At 41.7% G+C, this 26,613-nt stretch overlaps 1 protein-coding gene across 4 annotated transcripts in view; it reads left to right on the top strand.

The window, feature by feature from the left end:
• Positions 1–26,613, top strand: part of kynu (kynureninase) — a 297,370-nt gene that overhangs the window by 140,321 nt on the left and 130,436 nt on the right. For all 4 annotated transcript variants that reach the window (XM_063048624.1, XM_063048626.1, XM_063048623.1 and 1 more), the window contains exon 5: positions 14,463–14,524. In XM_063048624.1, coding sequence (XP_062904694.1) covers positions 14,463–14,524 — 62 coding nt within the window. The remainder of the gene's footprint in view (positions 1–14,462; positions 14,525–26,613) is intronic.

Here is a 26,613-nt window from a genome sequence, read left to right as displayed (position 1 = left end):
TCCTTTTTCTCTCTCTGTCTCTCTCACTATACCCCTTGTCCATCCTCTGGGTTCCCCCCCCCTTTTCTTTCTCCCCGGACCTCCTGTCCCACGATCCTCTCGTATCCCCTTTTGCCTATCACCTGTCCAGCTCTTGGCTCCATCCCTCCCCCTCCTGTTTTCTCCTATCATTTTGGATCTCCCCCTCCCCCTCCAACTTTCAAATCCCTTACTCACTCTTCTTTCAGTTAGTCCTGATGAAGGGTCTCGGCCCGAAACGTCGACTGTACCTCTTTCTATAGATGCTGCCTGGCCTGCTGCGTTCACCGTTTTATCCATTATTGGATGCCGACTAAGAGAAACCACTTTGCTATGAGCAGAACCAACAGTAACATCGGCAGCTTTCAAAATTCTCTCTCTGCGTATAAGTAGTGCGAATGGTGGACGCAGGCAAGTTCAACGTGCGGACAATGTCCTTACTTCGTTCACCACGATCGGAACGCTTAATTATGTCTAGTTTTACATTAAGCGTATCACCCTTACGAGCTCCTTCAAGGTTTTCCGATACCTTAGAACTCATCTTGCTAACGGATGCACAAAATAAATCAAGATAAAGCACGTGTTTAAGCAATGCCAGCTAGAATGCAATTCTGTGGGGGGGGGTAGGAAGCTTGGCTGTTCAAGTGCGTGCTGCCTTTTTTCGTAACGGTGTAAACACCTTCTGTTAGCAAAAACAGATAACTAATGTAGGTTTTTCATAACAGCGAGGTGTCGTAAAGCGCACATTCGGAAAATGTGGGCCAACTGTATACAGATATCAGGTATGATTTCAGGGTAGTGCATGATTTTCTGATGGCATGGGCATGAAGAGGATTTGTAACCTCACAGGTGCAGGTATTCAGCACGGGCACCTAAAACAACAACTGCTGGAAGCAGTGAGTCTGCCAGCAGAGGTGGCAGTAGTTAAAGTAAAAACACACTGGAAAGGGGAGAGTAAGGATCAGAAAGGAATTGAGTGGGCAGACATCAGTGAAAAGATGGCCGCAAAGGAACAAAGTGGCAATTGAAATTTCAAGTGTGCAGGAAGGAATGTTGGAAGTAAAATTATATGAAGAGGTGGAGGCAGAAGAGAAGGAGAAAGGGAGCAAAAGAGGGACCAGATGGGAGCTGGACCCATGGGGAGGAAGGAGTTATGGTGCCTCCCCCGCCCCCCCCCCGCTATGTATTAGGCAGATGCAACTGAAGTTATATCATGGGGTGATGCATCAGGAAGGCAGAACATGATCCTGACCCTCTGACAGGACTGGTAATGGGCGGGGATGTTGAGAAATTCTGCTGATGTTGTATCATTTGTGTCCAGCATAACCCTAGTAAGGGCATAAACCTACTGCTGGCAAATCAGTCAGGGCTGAGGGGACCCTGGGAAAATATCCTAACGGACTTCACAGGGCCCCTGCCAAAACACAAGGGGAAAAGCTACTGTCAAGTAATTATGGATCATTTCACCCAGTTAGTACAGGCTTTCCCAACAAGAGACTGCACCACCAGCACCGCTGCACAGATTTCAGTTCAGGAAATCCTCCTGAGGTGGGGAACCCCAGTTCAGGTGGACTCGGATCAGGAAGCACATTTCACAGGGAAAGTGATGAAGGAACTGTGCTAATTGTTAGGGATTCGACAACAGTTCCACATATCCTACCACCCTCAGAGTTCAGGAAGGGTAGAAAGGATGAACCGAGCAATCAAGAGTGCCTTAGACAAAGCTATAGCTGAAACGGGAAAGACATGGGTTGATGTATTACCATGAATCCCGATGAGGTTGTGAGCAGCCCAAGACCACACGCTGGGTCTCAGCCCTTATGAATTATTAATGGAGCAAGCAACGACACTCCCTTATGGGATAATTATGTGCTGTGGTGAGTCTGGGGCTTACAGGGATAGAATGACACAGTATGTGAAAGACCTTTGTAACCAATTTAAGCTGTTGAAGGAACAAACAATACAGTAGCAGCACACTGCTGAGGAGGGAGAGCTGGAGGGAGATAGTCCTCACATAGTCTCAGAAAGGCAGTGTCCATTATTAAGGACCTCCTGCACCCAGGCATGACCTTTTCTCACTGTTACCATCAAGTAGGATGTACAGAAGCCTGAAGGTACAGACTCAGTGATTCAGGAACAGCTTCTTCCCCTCTGCCATTCAATTCCTGAATGGACACTGAATCTTCGGACACTACCTCACCTTTTTTTAATATACAAGTGTCCCCCGCTTTCCGAACGTCCTCTTCACGATATTTCGCTTTTACGAAAAACCTACATTAGTACCTAATTTCATTAACTGAAAGAGGATTTTCGCTTTTACGAAAAAAGATACTGGCTTTAAACTTGTGTTTACCCTGAGAAAGACTACCATGACCATGAAGCCTTGCGCAGGCAGGTGTGTGCACATGTGTGACGTGCAAATGCGTGTACGTGTGCATGTGTGATGTGTGTGTACATGCGAATGCATAATGTGCACATGCGTGTATGTGCTGATTTTTTTTCGACAAATCGATTTTGGCTCAGACTTCCCAATTCTGTTAGGTGAAACTACACTGTACATACATTATTTCTACTTTATATAGGCTGTGTATTTATCATATTATTCCTGCTTTTACTATATGTTAGTGTTATCTTAGGTTTTATGTGCTATTTGGTATGATTTGGTAGATTATTTTTTGGGTCTGGGAACGCTCAAAAAATTTTCCCATATAAATTAATGGTAATTGCTTCTTCACTCTCTGCCATTTCGGCTTACGAACGGTTTCATAGGAACACTCTACATTCGGATAGCGGGGGAAACCTGTACAGTATGTCTGTTTTTGCACACTTTTCAATCTGTTCAATATACGTAATTGATTTACTTGTTCATTTATTATCATTTTAAAATTTTTTTTTCTCTCTCTGCTGGATTATGTATTGCATTGAACTGCTGCTGCTAAGTTAACAAATTTCACGTCACATGCCGGTGATAATAAACCTGATTCTGATTCTGACATAGCTGGGTGACCAAGTCATGGTGAGGGTGCTGCCTGAAAGGGCAGGGTTTGCTCCCAGATGGATAGGAGCACAGATGGTACTTTTAACAAATGAGACTTGTGTCCGTGTGCAGACTTGGTGAGGCAGGCAGTAGAAACAGCAGACCTAGGCTAAACTGCAAAACTCACTTTCTTGTTGCTCCCACAGACAGAACGGGGGATCAAGTGTACCCAGTAATCGTGTAATTATAGAGAACCTAAGAGTTTAACAGCATCTGGCCACACCAGACCTGACCACAGTTGATGGAAACGCACCCACAGCAAACGTGAAGGCAGAAGACACTGACAGCATGACAGAAACCCATGAATAACATACTAAAGTGTGATAGTAACAGTCAGTACTCTGTGATGATGGCTGTTTGCTGAAGGTGGATGATTAGTCGAACAGCATAGAATAGAAAGAGGTATTGGGGAAAAAATAGATGGGGAGGGATTTAAGTTGTGGAACCCGTTGTCAGAGACAATGGGTTCCACAACTTCAATAACGTGGCAGACTTAGAAAGATTGTGCATGGCATCTGAAGGCAGTCACCTCCAACCTGAATACAAGTGAGCTGCCCCCTTTCAGCAGTTGGGGCCAGCGATTGATCAGACCATTCAGAAGAGAGAAAGGTCCTTGCAGTCATTCAATTGGAGACCACCCCAACCCTTTCCTGTACATCGATCAGAGGGTCGCTGAGCCTGATGCACTTACCTTGCTGGTGCCCCTGGAAAGAGGGAGATTTAGCTACCAGAGAATGAAGGGGTGAAGAAAAGGAATGTGATTAAGCTGCATTCAGCCGGCAGGGAAAGAGCCAACAGGCATATGAAAGAAGCCGCATTTCTATAGACTGTTGTTCAATCTCTGGAACAATCTCCCTCCTTCACAAACAAGAGAAAACCTGCAGATGCTAGAAATCCAATCAACACACACAAAATGCTGGAGGAACTCAGCAGGCCAGGCAGCATCTATGGAAAAGAATACAGTCGACGTTTCGGACAGAGACCCTTCAAAAGGTCTGTGCTCACTGCTTAGCATTTTGTAGGTAGCGATAAGGGATGATAGGGTAGATATAGATGATATTTGGTTGGCGGGTGGGGGGGGGGATTCAGAGGAAGGACATTTCTGCTGCCTTATTTGAATAGATCCTCCTTAACATTTGGCCTTTCCTGGACCAAGTATATTTTTGTCCAGGAGGGCCAAGAGGAGGGACTGTTAGAATGAATTTTGTGTTTAGCACATTTAGCAGATAACTTTGGTCACCAGCCTTCACATCTGAATTTGAATTGTGGATTTGATTTGAATGCAGCTCTGAACAATAGGTTCACACACCAGGAAACAGGCACTTTGCTGATGGTCTGCATAGCACGAGTCCATTCAACATTCCATTGTATGGATGCGACAGAGATTAACACTCGTTTTTGGGTGTGATGGTGGGAAGATTGTAAATATTGTTTATATTTGTAAATATATTGTAAAAATTGTTCGAATTGTCCTGAATTTTCTTTGATCTTTAGCATACAAAATGTGGCGTTGGAAGACCTTTCCACCGAAAGCGTCTCCATACAATGCCTGCTATATCTTGTTTTGTCGAATAAGGGGCTGCTTTATATCTAGCAGTACTTTTCTCCGGTGACTTCATTCACGTAACAAGGTTTACCATTTATTCAACTCATCTTGTAATGAAGATGAATATAACATTTGCCTTTATGATTTCTTGCTGCATCCAAACTTTCACTGATTTGCATACAATGCCATCCAGGTCTATTTGTGCACTAATTCATTTTAATCTCACATAATCTTATAAACGCTTTAGCTTCTTTACTTTTTCAAACAGAATGTGTGACCTCACATATTTTAACGTTACATTCCATCTGCCATGTCTTTGTCAATTCACAAACATAGCCCATACTGCCATCTAGCTTCGTACAATTGACAAACTTTCATTCAATTGAATAGATATTTGTGGATTAAATCCCTGTACAGTCGGCCCTCCATATCCGCGGGTTCCGCATCCACAGATTCAACCAACCACGGATCGAAAATTTTCGGGAAAAAACATTTTTAAGTTCCAAAAAGCAAAACTTGAATTTGCCACATGCTGAGCACTACGCTGAATCCATGCGAATGAAGTGATGTGTAGGCATACCCTGTTGTAGCCTCCCGCCATTTCACAGATCCTCAGTCTCTCTCCAGCACTCGTTTGAGCATTGTTCGTCTGGCGTCTTGCTCATTCGCTACTTGTGTTGTGAACAAGAGGAAGGAGTTTAAGGCTAGTAAGGGATGGCTGGCTAGCTATGTAAAGCGCTACAGTCTCAAGAACTTAAAGATCACGGGAGAGTCGGCATCGGCTGGTGCCGAGGCAGCATCAGCGTTCCCAGAAGAGCTACGATGGTTGCGTCTGTACTGAACATGTGCCGACATTTTTTTCTTGTCATTATTCCCCAAACAATACAGTATAACAACTATTTACATAGCATTTACATTTTATTAGGTATTATAGGTAATCTAGAGATGATTTAAAGCATATGGGAGGATGTGCGCAGGTTATATGAAAATACTACACCTTTTTATATGAGGGACTTGAGCATCCGCAGATTTTGGTATCCGCGGGGGATCTTGGAACCAATCCCCGGCGGAAACCGAGGAATGACTGTATCTTCCTACCTCCGTACTCACCCAAAGTTTTAACTTCTGTTCAAAATCAGTGGACTCCTCTAATTCTGGCCTCCTCTGGGTGACAATTGTTTCCCTCATCAATTTAATGTACTACTAGCTCCCAACCATTTTATGTATTAAATAAAGCTAAACAACTTCTCCCTTATTTTAACTTGCAACACATTTAACTTACTATCATCCATGATTTGTATTGGCATCCAGATTACAAAGTTACCATTTTCTGCACATTGTACATAGAGTACAGTACCTAATATAACAATGCATAAACAGACCTTTAAGGCAACCATGTCATTTCAACCATGAAGCCAATTAAACTCATCCCATTTTCCTGCATGTGTTCCACATTCCCTGTCTGTTGATACTTTTGCCTAGATACCTCTTAAACATTTGTATTCTACCTACTGCTACTCCTTCCCTGGCAGGATGTTCCAGACACCTACTACTCTGTGTAATAATAATGCCTTTCCCCTCCCACTTTAAAGCTGTGCCTTTCTTGTACTTGACATTTTCACCCTCTGACTGCCTACACTAGCTATGCTTCTGATAATTTTATATGCTTAAATATGGTTGCTTCTTAGCCTTTGAGAAGACCTTTCCTTATGGTCATTATACTCCAATTCTAACTGTGTCTTGGTGAGCCTCTTCTGTACCTTTCCTCCTTTCTTTAATGATGGCATTAGAGCTGAATACAATACTCCAAATGTATTTTAACCATATAACAATTACAGCACGGAAACAGGCAATCTCAGCCCTTCTAGTCCGTGCCGAGCTCCTACTCTCACCTAGTCCCACCGACCTGCACTCAGCCCATAACCCTCCATTCCTTTCCTGTCCATCTAGCTGTCTAATTTAACATTAAATGACAACATCGAACCTGTCTCAACCACTTCTGCTGGAAGCTCGTTCCACTGTTTGAGTAAAGAAGTTCCCCTCATGTTACCCCTAAACTTTTGCCCTTTAACCTGAACTCATGTCCTCTTGTTTGAATCTCCCCTACTCTCAATGGAAAAAGCCTATCCATGTCAACTCTATCTATCCCTCTCATAATTTTAAATCCCTCTATCAAGTGTCCTCTCAACCTCCTATGCTCCAAAGAATAAAGACCCAACTTAGAAACCATAGAAAAACTACAGCACAGAAACAGGCCTTTTGGCCCTTCTTGGCTATGCCAAACCATTTTCTGCCTAGTCCCACTGACCTGCACACGGACCATATCCCTCCATACACCTCCCATCCATATACCTGTCCAATTTATTCTTAAATGTTAAAAAAGGACCCGCATTTACCACCTCGTCTGGCAGCTGATTCCACACTCCCACCACTTTCTGTGTGAAGAAGCCCCCCCGCCAATGTTTCCTTTAAACTTTTCCCCCTTCCCCTTAATCCATGTCCTCTGGTTTTTTTCTCCCCTTGCCTCAGTGGAAAAAGCCTGCTTGCGTTCACTCTATCTATACCCATCATAATTTTATATACCTCTATCAAATCTCCCCTCATTCTTCTACGCTCCAGGGAATAAAGTCCTAACCTATTCAACCTTTCTCTGTAACTGCGTTTCTCAAGTCCCGGCAACATCCTAGTAAACCTTCTCTGCACTCTTTCAACCTTATTTATATCCTTCCTGTAATTTGGTGACCAAAACTGAAAACAATACTCCAGATTCGGCCTCACCAATGCCTTATACAACCTCACCATAACACTCCAGCTCTTATACTCAATACTTTGATTAATAAAGGCCAATGTACCAAAAGCTCTCTTTACGAACCTATCTACCTGTGACGCCACTTTTAGGGAATTTTGTATCTGTATTCCCAGATCCTTCTGTTCTACTGCACTCCTCAGTGCCTTACCATTTACCCTGTATGTTCTACCTTGGTTTGTTCTTCCAAAGTGCAATACTTCACACTTGTCTATATTAAACTCCATCTGCAAGCTTTGAAAACCTTCCTCACTGTCCACTACACCTCCAATCTTTGTATCAACAGCAAATTTGCTGATCCAATTTACCACATTATCATCCAGATCATTGATATGGATGCCTTCCCTTCATCCACTTTCCTGGTAACCTCCTCGAAAAACTCCAACAGATTGGTCAAACATGACCTACCATGCACAAAGCCATGTTGACTCTCCCTAATAAGTCCCTGTCTATCCAAATGCTTGTAGATTCTGTCTCTTAGTACTCCCTCCAATAACTTAACCACTACTGACGTCAAGCTCATCGGTCTATAATTTCCCGGATTACTTTTTGATCCCTTTTTAAACAACGGGACAACATGTGCCATTCTCCAATCCTCCGGCACGTCACCCGTAGACACCAACATTTTAAATATATCTGCCAGGGCCCCTGCAATTTCACCACTAGTCTCCTTCAAGATCCGAATTTGTTCAACCTTTCTCTGTAACTTAGGTTTATTAACGACCTGGATGTAGGGGTAGAAGGGTGGGTTGGCAAGTTTGCAGACGACACAAAGGTTGGTGGTGTTGTAGATAGTGTAGAGGATTGTCAAAGATTTACCAGGATGCTGCCGGTTTAGAGAGTATGCATTATGATCAGAGATTAATGGAGCTGGGGCTTTACTCTTTGGAGGGAAGGAGGATGAGTGGAGACATGAAAGAGGTGTACAAGATAATAAGAGGAATAGATAGAGTGGATAGCCAGCACCTCTTCCCCAGGGCACCACTGCTCAATACAAGAGGACATGGCTTTAAGGTAAGGTGTGGGAAGTTCAAGGGGGATATTAGAGGAAGGTTTTTTACTCAGAGAGTGGTTGGTGCATGGAATGCACTGCCTGAGTCAGTGGTGGAGGCAGATACACTAGTGAAGTTTAAGAGACTACTAGACAGGTATATGGAGGAATTTAAGGTTGGGGCTTATATGGGAGGCAGGGTTTGAGGGTCGGCACAACGTTGTGGGCCGAAAGGCCTGTACTGTGCTGTACTATTCTATGTTCTATGTTCTATAAACCCAGGTAACATTTTAGTAGATCTTCTCTGTACTCTCTCTGTTTTGTTGACATCTTTCCTATAATTCAGTGACCGGAACTGTAAACAATACTCCAAATTTGGCCATACCAATGCCTTGTACAATTTCAACATTACATCCCAACTCCTATACTCAATGATCTGATTTATAAAGACCAGCATACCAAAAGCTTTCTTCACAACCCTATCCACATGAGATTCCACCTTCAGGGAACTATGCACCATTATTCCTAGATCCCTCTGTTCTACTGCATTCTTCAATGCCCTACCATTTACATTTTAGTTGAAGCCCAAGGCATAGGTGTGAGAGCTGCTGCTCATAGCTCCAGGACTAATTTTCAATCCTGTGTGGTCTGTATTTGCACATCCTTCTCCAGTACCCCACATCCTCTAGCTATGCGGGTTCAGGATTAATTGGCCATTGTAGATTGTTCCTCATTTCCAGGTAAATAACAGAAACACGAGGGAGCTGATGAAAGGGTGTTACAGGGAAATGTAGTAACATTTGATTGCTCTGTGAGAAAGCATAGACTTAATTGAATTAAGTGCCTTCCTTCTATGTCATAATGCAATATGAAACCACATTGTTCATCCTTGTATCGTTTCACTACTGACATGACTTTATAAAGCTTCACATTCTTTTGCAGACTCTGCTCTTCTCCAATACTGGTTTCCTGTGCATCACCAGTTTTCATCATTCTTCCAGTTCCTCCTTGTGTTCAGATGCCTTCATCCCCACATTTGGAATTTTATCCTCACCCTTCCTCATCAGAATAGATCCATCATAGTTTCAAATACTTCGAAAAATCAGTATTTTACAATCACTTAACTGCAATCATTTTTGTTCCGGTAAATCTACTTCTTTAATCAAGGTTAAGCTTCCTGTTCATTTCCAACAATCCTTTCTTACCTGTAATAATTTTATTATTATTATGTGAAGGTCTTTACACGAAAGCAAGTGGTAGGTATTGTAAAATAATTTGATTTGATTTTACATTGTGAAATTGCATTCACACATACAGAGGAATGAATCTGCTGGCAACAATACTCTGACACTGACAATTCTTCTTTAGTGTATCTGTGTAGGTAAAGCAGACTATGTAAGAAAGGCTTAACTTTTCATGATGCCTTAGCCAAGGCTTTTCATCTCTGTTCTCTATACAAGGACAGTCTGTTGTGATTTTTTTTGTTCAAAATCTTATTAGCCCCCTCAATGTGACCACAGGGAATTAACTTGGGCTTCCAACAAGCAAGCTGCTTGTCTTCTTGCAATATATTATGTGGCTTAAAAACAGATCTGGTATGCAGGAGAGATGACAACAGCTATGCTATTCTGCAGGACAAACACAAATGTGGAGTTTGATGTAAGAGTGCATTGCTGAATACAATCCATATCATCTGGAAATTCTGAATAAGTCAATTTTGAAAGGACATATTTTAAAATGAAGAGGAAATAATGGAAGGATTGCTGTCCTACCACCTGATATTTTCAAGATTTTATTTAGTTTTTGTCCAGTGTCTGAACTGGTCAATCCAATGTTCACTGTCTGCTACATAAAAGGTTACCAGTAACTAAGTCTTGCAAGCTGTTACTATTTATGTAGAATATTGAAATTTTGAATTGAAGGATGTACTATCGCAGTTGGATGATCAGATTTTCATTACACTGCTTCTCCTCTTTCAGCTTTATTTATAAGAAATGTTAGTGATATTAAGATTGCATGTACTGTGTTTAATGCTCCAAAAAGTCCCATTTTAGTACTTAGTAAGATTGGTTTCACATATCCCAAGGCTTAATAGTTTTATTTATGTTAACGATTCTTTTGATATTCTTAAAATAGCCTTATTTTCCAGTGTCATAATTAGAGATTTAATAGAGGGACACAAAAAATGAACAAGAGAAAATCTGCAGATGCTGGAAATCCAGGCAAAACGCACAAAATTCTGGAGGAACTCAGCAGGCAGGCAGTATCACAAACACGAGGAAATCTGCAGATGCTAGAAATTCAAGCAACATACACAAAAAAAAAATGCTGGTGAATGCAGCAGGCCAGGCAGCATCAATAGGAAGAGGTACAGTTGACGTTTCAGGCCGAGACCTGACAAAGGGTCTTGATCCAAAACGTCAATTGTATGTCTTCCTGTAGATGCTGCCTGGTCTGCTGCATTCACCAGCATTTTTTTGTGAGGCAGGCAGTATCAGTGGAAAGAGTACAGTCAATGTTTCGGGCTGAGACCCTTCAGCAGGACTAGAGAGAAAAAGATTGTTGACCCAAAATTTGAGATATTTTGATTGAATTGATGGAAAGAAACCTGGTTGATTAATACCTGGAGGATACAAATTTAAGAAGATAATTACGAAAAAAGCTTTATTAGGAACAAATACATGAAAACTTCCTTTTACTATAAACAACAGGAATTCTGCAGATGCTGGAAATTCAAGCAACATACATCAAAGTTGCTGGTGAACGCAGCAGGCCAAGCAGCATCTATAGGAAGAGGCGCAGTCGACGTTTCAGGCCGAGACCCTTCGTCCTGACGAAGGGTCTCGACCTGAAACGTTGACTGCGCCTCTTCCTATAGATGCTGCTTGGCCTGCTGCATTCACCAGCAACTTTGATGTATGTTCCTTTTACTATACTGTGCAAAAGTCTTAGGCACATGTAAAAAAAATTCTGAAAAGGGGAGATGTTTTCAAAAATAATGAAATGAAGTTTCTAAATATGAAAAAAATTATAAAGAGCAACAAACAATAAAAAACTAAATCAAATCAAAATTTCAAACGGGGAAATCTGCAGATGCTTGAATGTCAAGCAATACACATAAAAAATACTGGTGAACGCAGCATCTATAGGAAGAGATTGGCGAGACCTGACGCAGGCTGGGAGACCGTTTCGCTGAACACCTACGCTCTGTCCGCCAGAGAAAGCAGGATCTCCCAATGGCCACACGTTTTAATTCCACGTCCCATTCCCATTCTGATATGTCTAACCACGGCCTCCTGTACTGTCAAGATGAAGCCACACTCAGGTTGGAGGAACAACACCTTATATTCCGTCTGGGTAGCCTCCAACCTGATGGCATGAACCTTGACTTCTCTAACTTCCGTTAATGCCCCACCTCCCCTTCGTACCTCATCCGTTATTCATTTATTCATTGTTATTATTTTTTTTCTCTCTCCTTTTTCTCCCTCTGTCCCTCTCACTATACTCCTTGCCCATCCTCTGGGTTTCCCCCCTCCCCCTTTCTTTCTCCCTAGGCCTCTCGTCCCATGATCCTCTCATATCCCTTTTGCCAATCAACTTTCCAGCTCTTAGCTCCATCCCTCCCCCTCCTGTATCGTCCTACAATTTTGGATCTCCCCCTCCCCCTCCCACTTTCAAATCTCTTATTATTTCTTCTTTCAGTTAGTCCTGACAAAGGGTCTCGGTCCGAAACGTCGACTGTACCTCTTCCTGTAGATGCTGCCTGGCCTTCAAATCAAAATTTGTTGTGATTGCCTTTAAAACTGCTCAATTCTCTTAGGTACCCTGTTGTGCAGTTTTAATAAAATTGTCTGGTAGGTTGTTTGAAGCATCTTGGAGAACTTCCCACAGTCCTGCAGACTTTGGCTGTCTTGCCTCACTTGTTTCTGTCTCTCCAGGTAATCCCTGATAACCTTGATGATACTGAGATCAGGGCTCTGTGGAGGACATACCATCTGAAACTATATGAAAAATCTAGGGTGCCTAAGACTTCTGCACAGTATTGTATATGCAGTGACTCAATTGTAACTGTACTGCCTGAAAAGTAACAGAGACAAAGATCAATTCTAAAATGGAATTGGACACTTAAATGAAAAGAAGTAATTTGGAAAGGTATAGGAAAAGGGCAGAGCAATTGGTCAACTGCAAAAAGGCTAGCGCTCACATAATTCACCAAAAAGCCACCTCCTGCACGCTGTCCTGTTGCCAGCATGTAAGTGCCATTACAAAGAAGGCACAATAGCATATTTACCTTCATAGAAGTTTGTGTAGAATCAGCAAATCACCAAAAAATCTTTAACAAATTTCTGATGAGTTCTGGTGAAAAGTCTTGGCCCGAGATTTCAGTTCTTTTTTTCTTCTTCTTCATAGATGTTGTCTGACTTGTTGAATTCCTCCAACATTTTGTGTGTAGCACTCTGGTGTAATTGCAATTATGACAAATCTTTTATAGATGCACAGTGGATTGTTACCTAACTTGTTACATCATGGTGTGGTGTGGAAACACCAAATCTCAGGAACTAAAAAGCCAACAGAATGTTATTGATGCAACTAGTCCATCAGTCAAAGCCCTCCCCAACATTGAGCACATTTACATGGAGCACTGCTACAAGATCCATCATCAAGAACCTCACCATCCAGGCCATGCTTTTTTGTTACGACTAGCAGGCAGGGGGTACAGAAGCCTTAGGATCCCCACTTCTATTCAGAAACACTTATTACATTAGGCTGCTGAAGAAGTCTGGATAGTTTCACTCATCACAACTCAGAACTGATTGTACAACCTACAGCCTCACTTTCAAGAAATCTTTACAGCTCATGTTCTCAGTATTTTTTTATTTGTAAAATTTCCCTTTTTTTGGGCACATTGGTTGTTTTTCAATCTTTATAGTTTTTCGAAAATTCTATTTTCAAAAACACTGGACAACAAGGATTTTGCTTCCTGAAGATTTTGGTTGTATCTCATGGACTTTGGGCTGCTGATCATGAAAATATCCATGCAATTTCCTTATTACATACCATTTTCTTTGAAATCACCCATATTTGAAATTTCAGTTCATAATTCAAGTCAATTAAAATATTGCCCACAATGTAAGCTGAAGAGTTTTCTATCTTGTCCAGGCACGATTAGGTAGGGTGGATGCGGCATGGCGGGACAGGTTTTAGAAAAGCTATAAAATCATCACGTACACACCGTTCTATGCATTGTGTTCACATATATGGCAGTTTGCCATCACGTTGATGCGCATAGCATATTCTGTGTACTCATTCTAATGAAGTCTTTGTATTTTCGTGAGTACTTGTGACAGCAGAATGTCTCGCCAATGTTGCAACAGCCACGATACTTTGTTATATTTGTGGTCAGTATACACTTAAGTCTTAAAGATGGAGCATTACTTCTCTTATTACAAAAGCCTATGAGCTCTACTTTGGGTGTAAAATTGCTGACCAAGACAAAGCCTGGGCTCTGCATATTTGTTGCAATTTGTGGTGTTTTGTAGTAGTTACTGAGCAGAATCACCAGGCATAGAATGTAAAGCACAGAGTCAGAGAGACCATATTTCTCTGACACACATATCATAGTTCAAGCTTAATTGTTTTTTAACCATACATGATTACTCATGAATTCAGCCAAGCAAAATAGCATTACTCCAGGCCCAAAGACTATGGCATGTCTTCTGCCGAGTGAACAATGGGGGCAGCACCAACTCCAACACTTCTCTCCTGAGCGACTGTAAACAGACTCGTGCTACATCAGTTGAAGGACGTTTCAATGCCTGCCACCATGTTTAATTAAAACGTGGGTGGATTTCAAAAGCTACCTTATATTCAGCAGATAACTCAATGAGCCACTGATATTTGCCAGCAAAACCAACTATTGTGTTCAGTATTTGATGTCTTGAATGTATAAACAATATTAAATGTATTCAAGCAAAACATACAAGATATAAACAGGCAGTGTTCGACATGACATGAAAGCTAAAATCAACTCGGTATAGTGCACTAATAGCTTTTTATTTCATAGGTGCTAAAAAAGAAGAAACTGCGTTGATGAATGGACTGAGCGTGAACTTGCATCTCCTGCTGGTGAGAAGTCATTTTTACTACACATCATTTTGAAAAATAATGCAATTAGACACCAATACTTTGAAGAACTGGTACAGTGTAAGTACTTGCAGACATATAATTTCTTTTTTGTTTCATGGTATGCTTCATGGAGGTCACCTACATAAATGGGAAACATTACAAAAGTATTTGCTTCAGTTACCCTTGCATAATTTCATGTTGTTGAGGTTAAAAATATCCTCATGAATCCTCATTTGGAAATTTCTACCGATGTACAATGGAGAGCATTCTAACTGGCTGCATCACTGTCTGGCATTGGAGGGGGTTGGTTACTGCACAGGATCAAAATGAGCTGCAGAGAGTTGTAAACTCAGTCAGCTCCATCATGGGCAGTGGTCTGAGTAATACCCAGGACATGCTCAAGAAGTGAAGCTTCAAAATGATGGCATCCATCATTAAGGACCCCCATTACCCAGGCCATGTCCTTTTCTCATCAGGGAGGAGATGCAGAAGCCTGAAGGCGCACATTCAATAATTTAGGAATGGCTTCATCCCCTCTGCTATCAGATTTCTGAATGGACATTGAACCCATGAACACTACCTGACTTTTTTATTTCTATTTTTGCGCTACTTATTTATTTAACTATTTTATGTATTTACTGTAATTGACAATTTTTAAAATTATGTATTGCATTGTACTGCTGCCACACAGACAAATTTCATGCCATATGCTGGTGATATTGTACCTGATTCTGATTGTTATGAGGATATAAGCCGGCTCATTCTTTATCCAAATGCCCATGAAGTACAGTTTTGGGTAGATGGAACTGGTTAGCCTGGGAAGGCAGTCCATCTAAAAGAGGGAAAACTCTGAATTCAGACCTCCGCTGCCTTGCGGCCATACCCACTCGTTGGAAAGGCTTCGGGAGTAAACCCTGAGGACAACTCCAGAGCTGGAGTTCCTAAAGTAGTCCGATGTTGTCTTCAACCTCGTTCTGGCAACTCCTGCGACGACACCGGTGTCAAGCTGTATCGGCCCTTGCTCTTCCCTTGGACAACATCGGTGTCGTGGAGAGGGGAGACATGCTGCATGGGCAACTGCTGGTCTTCCATACAACCCTGCCCAGACCTGGAGTATCCAGGCGCAGCTCCATGGTCTTGAGAGACTAATGGATGCCACCAAAGTTAATGTCTATATATGATCAAATACCTTCCGATGTCCTTCGTACCTTAAAAACAATCAGCTAACAAATCAATTCTCAGAAAATTAGCATTTATTTCATTACACCTATTTTGGCTTTACTTTCTCTTTTTTGAATAATTGCTCAGTACATTTCTAATACCATTACTATAGGTAAACAAAGTAGTGTGAAAAGGGGCAACTATGTTAGTCTGCAGAGGCTATGATGAGTTTCAAGTCATGAGCTTCAATAAATTGAATCTTGTAATAAACTTCAAAATGCTACGATGTAAAATCAAGTCACACGGAAGTGAGATGACCAAGTTCAATCATTTTGCAAGAGAGGTGGCCCTTCTTAGAGCAAGCTGCTTTGAGTATTAGTCAGGAATGATGGAATAAATATAAAAGCTAATTATTGATAAATTAATATAAAAATGATTAACTACTTTGAGTATTGGTAAAGGCAGATTGAAAGAATAATGCTTGGACAATAAACTATGTCTTCCATTCTTTCTTTGTTCTAATATTCCTTTCAGTGCTTTCCAGTATCTTCTCTTTTTCTCTCTCTGTTTCCTTCATTCTCTCTACTCAAAGAATAAGCCGTTGCTGTCCATCGCTGTCCCATTTGTATGCAGCTTATCTGAGGTTGAGATACAGGAACTAACATTAAATTTATGCAAGGTCTAATAAGTAGTTCTGATTTCTTCAGAACTAAAACTTGAGTGAGTTTAGTTATAAGTTGTAAGCCATTTCATTTAGTCAAAAATTCTGATGGCAACAGAAAGTAACCTCCTTTGCAGGTAAACATATCATAGTGGGGAATTCTTCTACATAATGGTGGTGAAAGAATTGTTTTCTAGATTTTGTTTATTGCTTATTATCATCACATGTACCAGGGGTTCCCAACATTTTTTTATACCATTGACCCCTACCATTAACCAAGGGGTCCATGTGCCCCAGGTTCTGAATCCCTGATATAGACTGAGATACAGTGAAAACTTTTGCATACCCTCCATACCGATCAATTCATGACAATGGTGCATTCAGGTATTACAAGGCAAAGCAATTACAGAGTGCGGAATAAAGTATTACACTACGGAGGAAGTGCAGTGCATGTAGACTGTAAGATGCACAGTCACAATGAGGTAGACTGTGAGAGCAAAAGTCCTCCTTATCCTGCCATGGATCTCCTCAATAGTCTTAAAATGTGGGACAGGAATAGTCCGTTTGGCCAGTGGTACGTGATTTCAGGCTTTTGCATCTTCTGCCTGGGGGTGGGAGAGAGAAGAGAGAATGTCGCAAGGTGGGTGGGATCTCTGATTATGCTGACTGCTTTGCTGAGCCAGTGAGAAGTGTAGACCATGGAGGGAGGCTGGTTTCTGTGATGAGTTGAGCTGTGTCTATTGCTCTCTGAATTTTCTTGTACTCGTGTGCTAAGGCGGTTGCCGTACCAAGCCATTATGTATCTAGATAGGATATTTTCGTTGAATGCCTCCACACCATCTGCTACAAGCGGGATTTCCTGGTGGCCAAGCATCTTTATTTTGATTCCCATTCCCATTCCGACATGTTGGTCCATGACCTCCTCTTGTGCCGAGATGAAGCCACCCTCAGTGTGGGGGAGCAACAACTTATATTTTGTCTGGGTAGCTCTAACCTGATGGCATGAATATTGAACTCTCATTCAGGTAGACAAATTCTCCTCCCCCGTCCACTGCTCTAGCCTCTTTCCCTCCCTCCACCTTTTTATTCTGCCATTTCCTCCTTCCTTCACAGTCCTGAAGAAGGGTCTCAGCCTAAAACAATGACTGTCTATTCACTTTCATAGATCCTGCTTGATCTGCTGAGTCTATCCTGTGTTTTTATTGTTGTATTGCTTAGGATATTTTCTAATGTGTATTAAGAAAAATTGGTGAAGTCAAAGGGAGTCTTAGCCTTAACGAGGAAGCTGAGGTACTATTGAGCTTTCTTGTGCATGCTATTAATGTGGATGGACCAGGACAGGCAATTGTTCATGTGCACTTCCAGGAATGGAAACTCTCAACCCTCTTTACCTCAGCATTGTTGACGTTAACCATAATAATAATAATAATAATAATAATAATAATAAAACATGTGAGTGGAGTGAAATATTGTGAGTGATTTCATACAGACAAAAATTCTGATGGTATCAGAAAGCAGCCTCCTTTGCGCATTGGCATATCATAGTGGAGAATTCTTCTAAATAACAAGATAATAAAATTTGTGATATGTCAATGCAAAAGTAGATATTATTACAGTATTAATTTTTACATGATGTTTCCTTGAATTAAGTAATTCATTTTCATCCCATTTCATTACCTCTTCGATGTCCTTTACTAAGTCATTTGCCTCTTCAACCTTCTGACTGTCTCTGCTGTAATCGACAATGGAACTTGCAATAATTTTATATTTTTATTTTATAAAATATTTTATTCTCATTCTTAATGCTTGCAGTATTAATCCAAAATTAATGTAACCTTGTTACTGATTCATTGATCGGTAGAAATAATCTTTGACTAATTCTTTCTTCTAACCATTTGAAATTTTCATCGACCCTGCTAGCTCTTGTCTTATCCTTATTTGCTCCAGTGAGTGCAATATATTTTTCAATTCTCTCATCATCATATTATCAAATGATGATAAGAGACTTGAAAGAGAGCTTTTACTCACTGGAACAAATTATATCAATGGTGTCACCTTGATAAATCTACACTTTTTTTTCCCTCCCACTCCAGAATCTACTTTATAATGAAGCGCATGAAACCAAGTACTATATTTTGATTTTGGATCAACATAGTATTACAATTGTGAATTGTAGTTTACTTGAATAGGTTTTGCAAAATCTCACTGATTGTAATTGTATTTAATGACCCATGCCTAAAATTTGTGCCTCATTTTTATTTTCTTCCATTTGTAATTTTGCTTTTGCAAATCTATACTCCACAAACTTTTGTGCAGAATGTATCTTCCATATCTAACGTGAAACATGTCATTAATCAATGTGGCACATTCTGGTCCAATTTCAAAGGCATTTTTAAAAATTGTATATTTTTTGATCTAGACGTTGCTGCTAAAGCCAGTATTTAATACCCATCCTGATTGACCTTGAGAAGCTGGTGGTGAGAAACTTCTTGAAGTACATTGGTAATTTGAGTGAAAGAAGTTTCACAATTCTGTGAAGCTAGGAAATTCCAGGATTGAGACCCAGCAGCAATGAAGGTCTGGCAACATAATTCAGTTCAGATGTTGTGCATCTTGCAATGCATCCTGTGGGTAGTCATACTCTCTTGTGACTCCAGGATATTAATGAAAGGGAGAGTTGTTGAACGTCATAAACACATAATGCTTAGGAGCAGTATTAGGCTGTTCAGCCCATCAAGTCTGTTCTGCTATTCAGTCAAGGCTGATCTATTGTTCCCTCTCAACCCTATTTTCCTGCCTTCTCCCCATAACCTATGATGCCCTTACTCATCAAGAGCCTACCAACCTCAGCTTTAAAACTCCACAAAGACTTGGCCTCCCGAGCCATTGATGGCAATGAATTACACAGATTCACCACCCTCTGGCAAAAGAAATTTGTTGTATCTGTGCAACTACATTTCAATTAAATAAAAACATGCATGTGGGAGATACTTTAACTGGTGTAGTCATACTGGAGAGAGGGAGAGAGAAAGAAAAAAAAATAAGAATGAAAATGAATGCACATGCATAGACACCAGATCAATACATAGTGCTAAGGGGAATGAGTCATTGCTCCAAAAGAAATAGATCCACATATTACACTTCCTGCCCCTTTAGATTATGCAACAATAAAAGTGTATATGTACAAAACACTCTAAGTCTTCCTATTCACAAACCATATTCCAAATAAACATGCTTTCACAATAACAGTCCATAACTAACTTCACTGATCTAGAAGATTCCGTCTTTTGGATGGCGCTCTGTTGCTTTCAGGATAACACCTCTGGACCCGTGGAGTAGCATCAGGTTTGGCAGGTGTCTTGTCAATGATAACATTCTCCTAGTGCCTCTGGACCCGTGGAGTAGCATCAGGTTTGGCAGGTGTCTTGTCAATGATAACATTCTCCTAGTGCCTCTGGACCCGTGGAGTAGCATCAGGTTTGGCAGGTGTCTTGTCAATGATAACATTCTTCTAGTGCCTTTGGACCTGTGGAGTAGCATCAGGATTGGCAGATGTCTTGTCTAAGACAACGTTCTCAGTTGACGATGTCACATTGCTGTCAGTGACAGCAGCCTGAGAGTTAAGTCCAGTGGCTGTAATGTGTCTGTCTTGTTGGATGCAGTTCACTCAGGTGTGTTCTTTGGTTGAGCATCCAGTATCTGGTCCACATGACATCTTCATGTCTGATGTCCGACATCCACTGTGTACATCAGTGGTCCAATTCTTCAGCTATCCTACCGGGTGTTCACTTGTCTTCTCAGTAACACACTAGGACTTCCAGTTCAATCTCAAAGCTCCTTGCTGCTTCACTTGGCAACTGGTTGAACTGTTTATTCTGCACTTTCCTTTGTAGGCCTGGTTTTAGGAGGACTATGTGAGATTTCAGATTCCTGCTCATGAACAGCATTGCAGGTGTTTGATTTGTCATCGCATGAACAGAGTTGCAATACACAAAAAGAAAATTTTCCACCTGGTGCTGTAGAGAAATGGCCTCCTTGTCCATCACTTTAATAGATTTCTTGAAGGTCTGGATAAACCTTTCAGCCATTCATTGCTGGGTGGTGAGGAACTGACAGAAAATGCTGGATGCCATATTTCTTCATGAACAGTCAGAATTCTTCTGCTATGTATTGTGGTCCATCGTCACTTGTAATTTGTTCAGGTAAGCCATTTCTGGTGAAGGTAGTCAGAATGGAGAAAGTCTTTGCTGAGGTGGTTGACTTCATGGGTATAACCTCCCGTCACTTCAAATGAGCATCCACAGTGATCAGAAACATGGAGTCCATGAATGGCCCAGCAAAGTCAATATGTACTCGTTGCCAGAGTGTAACGTTGCCTGTGGGGTTGCATTTTGAACTTCCTGGCATCCTCAATAGCTCTTGTCGAATTTTTCAATCTGTTTATCTGTTCCCGGTCACCACACATAGCTCCGTCAAGACTCTTCATCTTGACTGTACCCAGATGTCCTTCATGCAGATTTTCTGACACTCTGGTCTGCAGTTTAGAGGGAACCACAACACAAGATCCATGCATCAGCATACTTTGACATACCAACAGTTGGTCTCATCTCACTGAGAAGTCTGCAAACATAGGGTTACCATGAGCTTGCCATCCTTGCATGGTGATATCATAGACTTTTGATAATGTCGGGTCATTCCTTGTTTCCCTTTATATTTCAGAATTTGTTACCAGCAGCTGGTCCACCAATGCTGTGTGGAACACTTCTGCTGGGTCACAGTATGAAGACTTCTTCTTTAGTTGTCATTAGTGGAAGACGTGACAAGCCAACAGCATTGCTATGTTGTTTGATACCCTTGAACTCTATGCCGTAAGAGTGGGCTCCTAGGAATAGTACCCGATGTTGTAACCAGATAGCAGTCATCACTGAGATTCCCTTCCTGGGATTGAAAATGGGCACAAGAGGCTGGTGATTGGTCATTAGTGTAAACTTCTCTCTGTAGAGGTAGTGGTGGAACAACTTTATTTCACATGCTAGACTAAGGGCCTCTCAGTCAATCTGTGCGTAGTTGTGTTTTGCACTTGTCAATGATCTTGAAGCAAACTCGATTGGGCATTCAGATCCATCTTTCATAATGTGCGATAAAGCAGGTCCAGTGCCATAAGGGGACGCATCCCACACTAGTCTGATGGGCAAGGATGGGTCATAATGGGTGAGCAATTCTTTGGATGTTATTGGTCTCTTTGTTTCCTTGAATGCTTTTTCACATCTTTCTGACCATTCCCACTTTGCTCCTGTCTCTAACGGTGCATTCAATGGGTGCAGAACTGTAGTAAGGTTTGGGAGGAACAGGTGGTAGTACAAGGGGTGGTTGTTAAGTTTGTGGCCTAAGGTAGAAGGAGATGAGTTATACAGCTGTCATTACATGCACATGCAGTTCAACTCTGAGTGATTATGCAGAAAGTTTGAAGTTAATAACTCATCGGGGTGATTGATAAGTTTGTGGCCTAAGGTAGAAGGAGATGAGTTATTGACTTCAAACTTTCTGCATAATCACTCAAAGAGTTGAACTGCATGTGCATGTAACAAGAGCTGTATAACTCATCTCCTACTGTTATCCATGAACTTATCAATCACCCCTGCTGTAGACACTTTCTGGAGGTCCAAGATCCATATGCTTCACGGCTGCTGGACTAAGTGCGTAAATGCAGGCGGGGACTATGTTGAAAAATAAATGTGCTGGGTTTTCTAAAATTAACTTCTTTTACCTTAGGCCACAAGCTTATCAATCACCCCTCGTAGTTTACAAGGCCCAAGTATGACCTGAGTTGTGACACATTTTCCTGTTTGGGTGACTGTAACGCTGCTTCAAACTTCTCTTGTGATTATGTAAGCCATGCTTGTCAATGACATGTCCACAATATGAGATTTAATTCTTGAAAAACTCTCATATCTTTCTCCTTGCACACAGACCATACTCACTCAAACTGGTAAGTTCTTTACCAAGGTTCTGGAGGTGCTCTTCATCATTCTTGCCCATCACAATGATGTCATCAAGGTAACATTGTGTACCTGGGATATCTTGGAGCACTTTGTCAAATTTCAGGAGCTGATGCGACGCCAAAGATGAGATAATTATACTGAACAGTCCCTTGTGAGTGTTGATTGTGAGGAACTTCCTGCTTGGTTCCTGGATCTCCATTTGCGGGTAGGTTTGTGACAAGGCAATCTTTGAAAATCTCTCCCCACCTGCCAAAGGTACAAAAATGTCTTCTATTTGTGGCAGGGATACTGCACAGTATGCAGCACTAAGTTGATGCTCACTTTGAAATCCACACATATGCGATTGGCTCCGGCCTTCCCTTAGTTGATCACCGGGACAATGGACATGGTCCAGTCACTCCACACAGCCTTGGTGAGAATGCCAAAGTTCTGAAGTTCAGCATCTTCTTTAGTTGGACAGTGGTGGAGCCTTATGGGTTCTTGGTGTTGCTGCTTCATTCAATTCAATTCAATTCAATTCTGACCTTCATGCCTTTGAGTTGACCAAACACCTTCTCATTAGCATTAAGCAGCTGTGCCTCTCTCTGGTTGGTGCTACCATTTGACCTGCCATTGCCTGTTGATGTCACACTGAGGGCTTTGATTGAGTGCCAGTCTAGTTGGATTTTTCTCAACCATTCACATCCGAAAAGTGCTGCCCTCACTTTTCAACACACAAAGCTCCAACTACTGTGTTTGGCCTCCATATGTCACATTTGCTTACAGTTTGCCTTTGGGAGACACTTTTTCATTTGTGTAAGTCTTTAGCATCACTGAGATCTTCTCTAATGCTATCTTAGAAAACAATCTGTTGTAGTCAGCTTCTAGAACTATAGACAAAGCTGTCCCTATATATAGCTCCATTTTCAGTTTTACACCAGGCGCATCTATTGTGATCCAGATGATTTTATGATCTGCTTCAGTAATACTATACAGTACTAGGCATGACAGCTCACATTAGTCAGACTCTATGTTGTCTGATTCCATTTCACATTCGGTCACTATGCATTTGCTTAGTTTTGTTTTTGAGAGTTTTCACTTGGTTGTGCTCTTTGTCTGCCTTGCACATTCTCCCTATGTGACCTTGTTTGTGACACATTCTGCAAACTTTTTCTTTGAATCAACAATCGTTTGCATCATGAGAAGATTTGCTACATTGATAGATGGCTTTTGCATCATTCAGGAACATTTTGTGCATTTTACATTCTGACCTCTTTTTCCCTAGTTCTGCTGCATCCTTTGCTGCAGTCTCCAATGATATTGCAATGGCCAATGCCCATTCTAAGGTTAGATATCTTTCTGACAGTAGCCTCTTGGGTGCTTTGACTATGCATGCTACATACAAGCTTGTTCCTTTATGCAACATAAAGTCCATTTCTAAAGTCACAGTACTGGGAAAGTGTGCAATATGTTTTCATCCTTTGACTGGTTCCTTATCTCTCAACTGTTACCAGTTGTTTAGGGCTCAAGTGATTGTGAAAAATTGTAACAATTTTATCAAATGTCATGCTTGCTGGCTTTTCAGGGGTTAATAGGTTACATAACAAACTGTACATCCTTGGACCCATTAAGATGCATGATGACTTTCTTTTGTTCCCCCAACATGGTTCAGTTCCACCCTCTCAATATAGAATTCCTAGCCTTCATTAGCACTATTGAATTCATTAACTTTCCCCACTAAAGCCATCGTCATGTTATTTTCACTTTAACTTTGCTAGCTGTGTCTTTCACTGTATACTAGAACATAGAAATCTACAGTCCATTACAGGCCCTTTGGCCCACAATGTTTTGCCGACCATGTAACCTACCCTAGGAACATGTCGAGAATTTCCCTAGCGCATGCCCTCTATTTTTCTATGCTCAATGTACCAATCGAAGAGGCTCTTAAAAGACCCTATTGTATCTGCTTCCACCACTACCCCCAGCAGTGCATTTCACGCACCATCACTCTCTGTGTAGAAAAACTTATTCTGGACATTCCCTTGGTACCTGTTTCCAAGCATCTTAAAACCCTCATGTTAGCCATTTCAGCCCTAGGAAAAACCCTCTGGCAATCCACACGATGAATGCCCCTCATCGTCTTGTACACTTCTATCAGGTCACCTTTCATCCTCTGTCGCTCCAAGGAGAAAATGCCAATTTCACTCAACCTATTCTCATAAGGTACGCCCTCCAATCCAGGCAACATCCTTGTAAATCTCCTCTGCACTCTCTATAATATCCACTATGCACTGTTACTTGCACGTTCCTTTGTTAGCATCCCTGTTTCCTCTCATTTTTCTGTCCCTTAACTTTTGGTGCAGTTGGTGATATTTGCTGACATTCAGGTTCATACTCATTGCCAATTGTTGCGTCTGTGCACAACTACATATCAATTAAATAAAAGCACACATGCGGGAAATGGCTTTAACTGATGTATTTGCATTGTAGTGAGAGAGAGACAGAGGAAGAGCAATGTGCATGTGTAGATAATGGATCAATACATAGTACTAAGGGGAGTCATTGCTCGAGAAGAAATGGATCCCTGCATTACAAAATTCCTCATCATCTCTGTTCTAAAGGGATGTTCTTTTATTCTGAGGCAGTATTCTCTGATCTTAGATTCTCCCACTACTCTCCACAACTACTCTATTGGACTTTATAATAATCCGTATGTAACACTCAGCGCTATCACTTCACGTTCGTCGAGGGGGAAGCCACCGTCGGCTCGACAAACTGTGTCTCACGTTTGTGTAGATGCTGTGTAATGCACTCCGGTACAACCTACAATGCAAAATATCAGTCAGTACACAATGTACGATTAAAAGATTGCACTTTATAAATCTTACTGTGACTATGTGATTAGTAGGGAAACAGATAGAGAAGAGTAAAGGTGCCACACTTATCAGAGTTAATTAGTTTGTGCACAATTGTTGGAGCTCAAGAAACAGAGTTGTGTCTCCACTATTCGATCTCCTCCGAACTCCTCGACCCTTGGACTGGGACCAATCAGAGGGCATCCCACAAGTCCTTCCTCTTCGCCTCTCCTCGCCGAATTTCCCCGCTCTCACTCAGGTTCCCACATATACAGGTAGAATAACATGACTTCCATTTATCTCTAATTATAACCCAAACATTTCAGCTACAAAGGACGTTACCTCATGAGTTATCATTACAATGAAGCCATTTCATTATAACACTACCGAGAAGCCATTTTATTATGTTACGTACCCCGTAACTGGGTTGCCAAACCAGCAGAAATGGATCACTCAGTTGGAGTCTGGAGTACTAGAACTAAGAAAGTTTTATTAAAGAAACAAGCAACACCGTAATCGAAAGGATAATAAATGCAACAGTTCAGTGATGATAAACACACATGTGCACAGAAGTAAGATAACAGCATCAATCAAGCTCTATCGTTGTCTAGGGGTAAATGACCAATTTCAAAATGACTCAAAGTTCAGTCCAGTTAGTAGTTCAGTTCGCAGTAATCGTTGCCATGGCGATGGACAAGGTGGGGGAAGAGAGACAGAGAGAACAGGAACAACTGATCATTCAGAACGGCTTCACTCACAGACCGGCGGGATGGCTCACAAGCAACTTTTGGGCGGGTCCTTGGTGATGTCACCTGAGGTCACCGACTGTGACCCCTCCTCCAGATGCGGTCGATCCTCTGCAGTGAACCCGGCACCCAGGCAAGGGCGGACACACACCGGGTTCCCGCTGATCGTACCTTTCCACCCTTGTCGTTGTCTGATGCTTCTCACCCACTCGTGAGAGGCGCACCGCTTCCAGGGTCTCGTTACCTCGGGTGGCGTGTGTGTCCCTGTCTTAGCGAACCTGTCCCTTTTTATCCCCCTGCTGGGGTATCGCCTGTCCATCACTTCAAAGAGTTCAGGGTTCAAAGGGGGGAGCCGCTCCAGACAGCTCTCTCTCCCACATCCCTTCATTACACATCTCCAGACGCTGCTCCATTGTTCCTTATCTCTCCTTCCCCTGAGGGCAGGTGGCAGGCCAACTGCTGATGCCACTGATGCTAGCCCAGGCCAGCAAACATCTTAATTTTATGTGTATTCTCGTAACAATTATTAGCAGTTAACAGTTAACATTACAGTTAATATTACGGAGAACCCTACAGGTAGGTTTTAATGAGATCTCCCTTCATCCTTCTAAACTCAAGTGAGAACAGGCCCAGGACCATCAAATGCTGCTCATGTGTTAATCCTTTCATCCCTAGGATCATTGTT

Source organism: Mobula hypostoma, chromosome 5 (genome assembly GCF_963921235.1).
Source record: "Mobula hypostoma chromosome 5, sMobHyp1.1, whole genome shotgun sequence".
Lineage (NCBI taxonomy): Eukaryota > Metazoa > Chordata > Chondrichthyes > Myliobatiformes > Myliobatidae > Mobula > Mobula hypostoma.
The sequence above is the reverse complement of the archived record's forward strand: the minus strand, read 5'-3'. Positions and strand labels throughout refer to the sequence as shown.